The 2,985-nt window shown below is 52.5% G+C and overlaps 1 protein-coding gene across 1 annotated transcript in view; it reads left to right on the top strand.

The window, feature by feature from the left end:
* The window catches only part of LOC134444039 (MAP/microtubule affinity-regulating kinase 3-like), a 31,726-nt gene extending 30,780 nt beyond the window's left edge, over nt 1–946 (top strand). The window contains exon 18 of the mRNA XM_063193514.1: nt 450–946. Coding sequence (XP_063049584.1) covers nt 450–946 — 497 coding nt within the window. The remainder of the gene's footprint in view (nt 1–449) is intronic.
* Nucleotides 947–2,985: the final 2,039 nt, after the last annotated feature.

Genomic DNA, 2,985 nt, shown 5'->3' with positions numbered 1-2,985 from the left:
ACCCCCCCACTATTCAGCCCCCCTCATCCCCCCCCCCACCTCCCTAATCATCAACTTCGACTCCACCCCCCAACCCCCCCCCCCCCCCCCCCCCCCCCGCGCTCCTCCACATCATTCGGTCCTGCCTAACCCCCATACACACACACACCCGGTCTACTGTTTCTATGTCAGTGTAAGAAGCACACTGGCCACACACACTTGAGAAAAGCGCATTCAGNAACACACACACACACACACACACACTAACGCACGCACACACACACACACACACACACACACACGCACACACGCAAACACGCACACACGCACACACGTACACACGCAGTTTGGCAGGACAATATGCCTTTTTTCAGCAGTCCGCTGTGTTTGTGAAATTCAATCATTTGACAACATTCCTTTGGATATTTCAAAGTGGCAAGATATTATATTCCTGCACGTGGTGTTCCTAGATCTTGCCAATGCATTCGGATCTGTGCCACATGAGATGTTGTGGACAGCGTTCAACTTCTTCCAAGTCCCAGAGACCATCACAGGGCTGGTCAAAGCGTACTTCCAGGACCTGCAGTTCTGTGTCACAGCCCAGGCTAGTACAACTGCCTGGCAGCACCTCGAGGTTGGCATTATGGCGGGCTGCACCATTTCTCCACTGGCGTTTACCATGGCTATGGAGCTCATCATACGAGCATCGAGATGGGTGGTTGGAGGGGAACGGTTGAAGAATGGGCTGCGTCTTCCTCCAATCAGGGCTTATATGGATGACATGACGACAATAACAACAACACCTGCATGCACCAAGCGCCTACTGGACAAACTCCAGGGAAACATCCAAGGGGCACGGATGGCGATCAAACCTAGCAAATCCCGCAGCTTATCCATTGTCAAGGGCCAGCTTACAAATGAGAGGTTCCACGTCAACAACGAGCCAATACCAAACAGTTTTCTGTAGAAGCCTATCAATAAGTCTTGGCCGCTGGTACAGCGCAGAGCTCAAAGACTCGAAGCAGGTGGAGCAACTCAGCAACACTCAAGCAGGATACCATCAATGGCCTCAAGCAGATAAACAACACTGCTATCCCTGGGAAAGCTGAAATTGTGGGTGCTTTCCAGTTTGGATTGCTGCCCCCTGCCCCCGCTCATGTGGCCAATTTCCATCTACGAGGTCACTCTATCCCATGCCAAGCGACTGGAGAGGCTGGTGAGTGCACAGGTGAGGAGGTGGCTTGGACTGCCCAAATGCCTTAGCAGCATAGGCCTGTATGGCAATGGAGCCCTCTCCCTTCCAGTGTCAAGCCTTGTGGAAGAGTACAAGTGTGCCAAAGCAAGGCTGGAAATGACCCTCACTGATTCCCGGGATCCATTCGTCAGAGGTGCAGCGCCAACTCTAGCTACTGGAAGAAAATGGAAACCATCGGCAGCAGTAGCAGCAGCAGCAGCAGCAAAGGCCACTCTCAGGCACCGGGATGTAGTAGGGCATGTCCAGCATGGCAGGAGTGGTCTTGGCATGCAAGCAACAACACCCACATGGCAAAGGGCCAAGCCAAATGAACAACGGCACATGGTGGTGGAAGAGGTGCGCCAGCAGGAGGAAGCAGCTAGGTGCGCCAAGGCAGTCTCCCAGGCACAGCAAGGCCGCTGGATGAGGTGGGAGAGTGTTGAGAGAAGGAAAATAACATGGAGCGAGCTGTGGAGCATGGAGGCCAACAGGCTTAGTTTCATCCTCAGGGCCACGTATGACGTGCTGCCCTCTCCAACCAACTTACAACTGTTGTATGGAGAGGAACCAGCCTGTCCCCTGTGTGCAGTTCCTGCAAGCCTAAAGCACATCTTGGTGGGTTGTAAGACCAGCCTGACCCAAGGAAGGTACACCTGGCGCCACAACCAGGTGCTGAAGTGTTTGGCTGCTAAACTTGAGGAGAAAAGACAAACCACCAATGCCATGCCTCCAACTTCCCAACCAGCTGCCCCATGGAAGACACCTTTTGTCCGGGAAGGGGAGAAAAGGGGAGCCAAGCCAGCTCCTTTGGAGGTGGGCCCACTGACCATGGCCCGGGACTGGGAAATGCGGGTGAACCTCAATCAGAGGCTCCGCTTTCCACCTGAAATCACAGTAACAAACGTGCGCCCTGACCTGGTCCTTTGGTCCAATTCCTGCCAGCGTGTCTTCATTGTGGAGCTTACCGTCCCGTGGGAGGATTCAATTGGGGAGGCGTATGAAAGGAAGAGGCTGCGGTATGCCGACCTTGCAGCGGAAGCAGAGGGGCGGGGCTGGAATGTGAAGGTGTGGCCTGTGGAGGTGGGCTGCAGGGGCTTTGTGGCCAGAAGCACCACAGGGCTTCTTAAGGAGGTCGGTGTCAGAGGGCAGGCCCAACGGAGGGCCATTAAAGAGCTGTCTGCAGCGGCTGAGGAGAGCAGTCACTGGCTGTGGCTGAAGCGTAGGGACACAACATGGGCTGCCAGGTGACCATGTGATGCCACCGTACAGCACACACCCAGGTCTGATCAGCCTGTGGTGGGCCAACCTGTATGAGAGTGTTTTGTGTGAAATGGCCGAAACACCCAATGATGCAGGTTACACAACTGACGATGTGCTGCGATGGTGGCATCACATGGCCATCACTAAACCCCACTCCACCATCACCTGTTATGAACATGAAGGGACTTTAACACCTAGTCCTATAATGAAGTATGCCTTTTTCTAGACAACCTTTATACTCATGTCTGTAAGGAGATAGGACAATTTAACTGAAAAATATATAATCTTTATTGATAATTATGGCCTTACAGTATTGAGAAAAATGTGTGAGTCTGCAAGTCTGCCATTCTGAAAAACAGAACATTTTGAATTTTGGAGGACATAGATGGCCCCAAGTTCTTTTTCAATAGGCCTTCTGGTCTGTAATTCACTGTGAAAACCCTGACAGGACAATAGGCCTAATTTTCCCTGCCACAGACTCTGTATGTGCATTTCAATCATTATTTTCAGCC

Source organism: Engraulis encrasicolus, unplaced genomic scaffold, assembly GCF_034702125.1.
Source record: "Engraulis encrasicolus isolate BLACKSEA-1 unplaced genomic scaffold, IST_EnEncr_1.0 scaffold_43_np1212, whole genome shotgun sequence".
Taxonomy (NCBI): domain Eukaryota; kingdom Metazoa; phylum Chordata; class Actinopteri; order Clupeiformes; family Engraulidae; genus Engraulis; species Engraulis encrasicolus.
The sequence above is the reverse complement of the archived record's forward strand: the minus strand, read 5'-3'. Positions and strand labels throughout refer to the sequence as shown.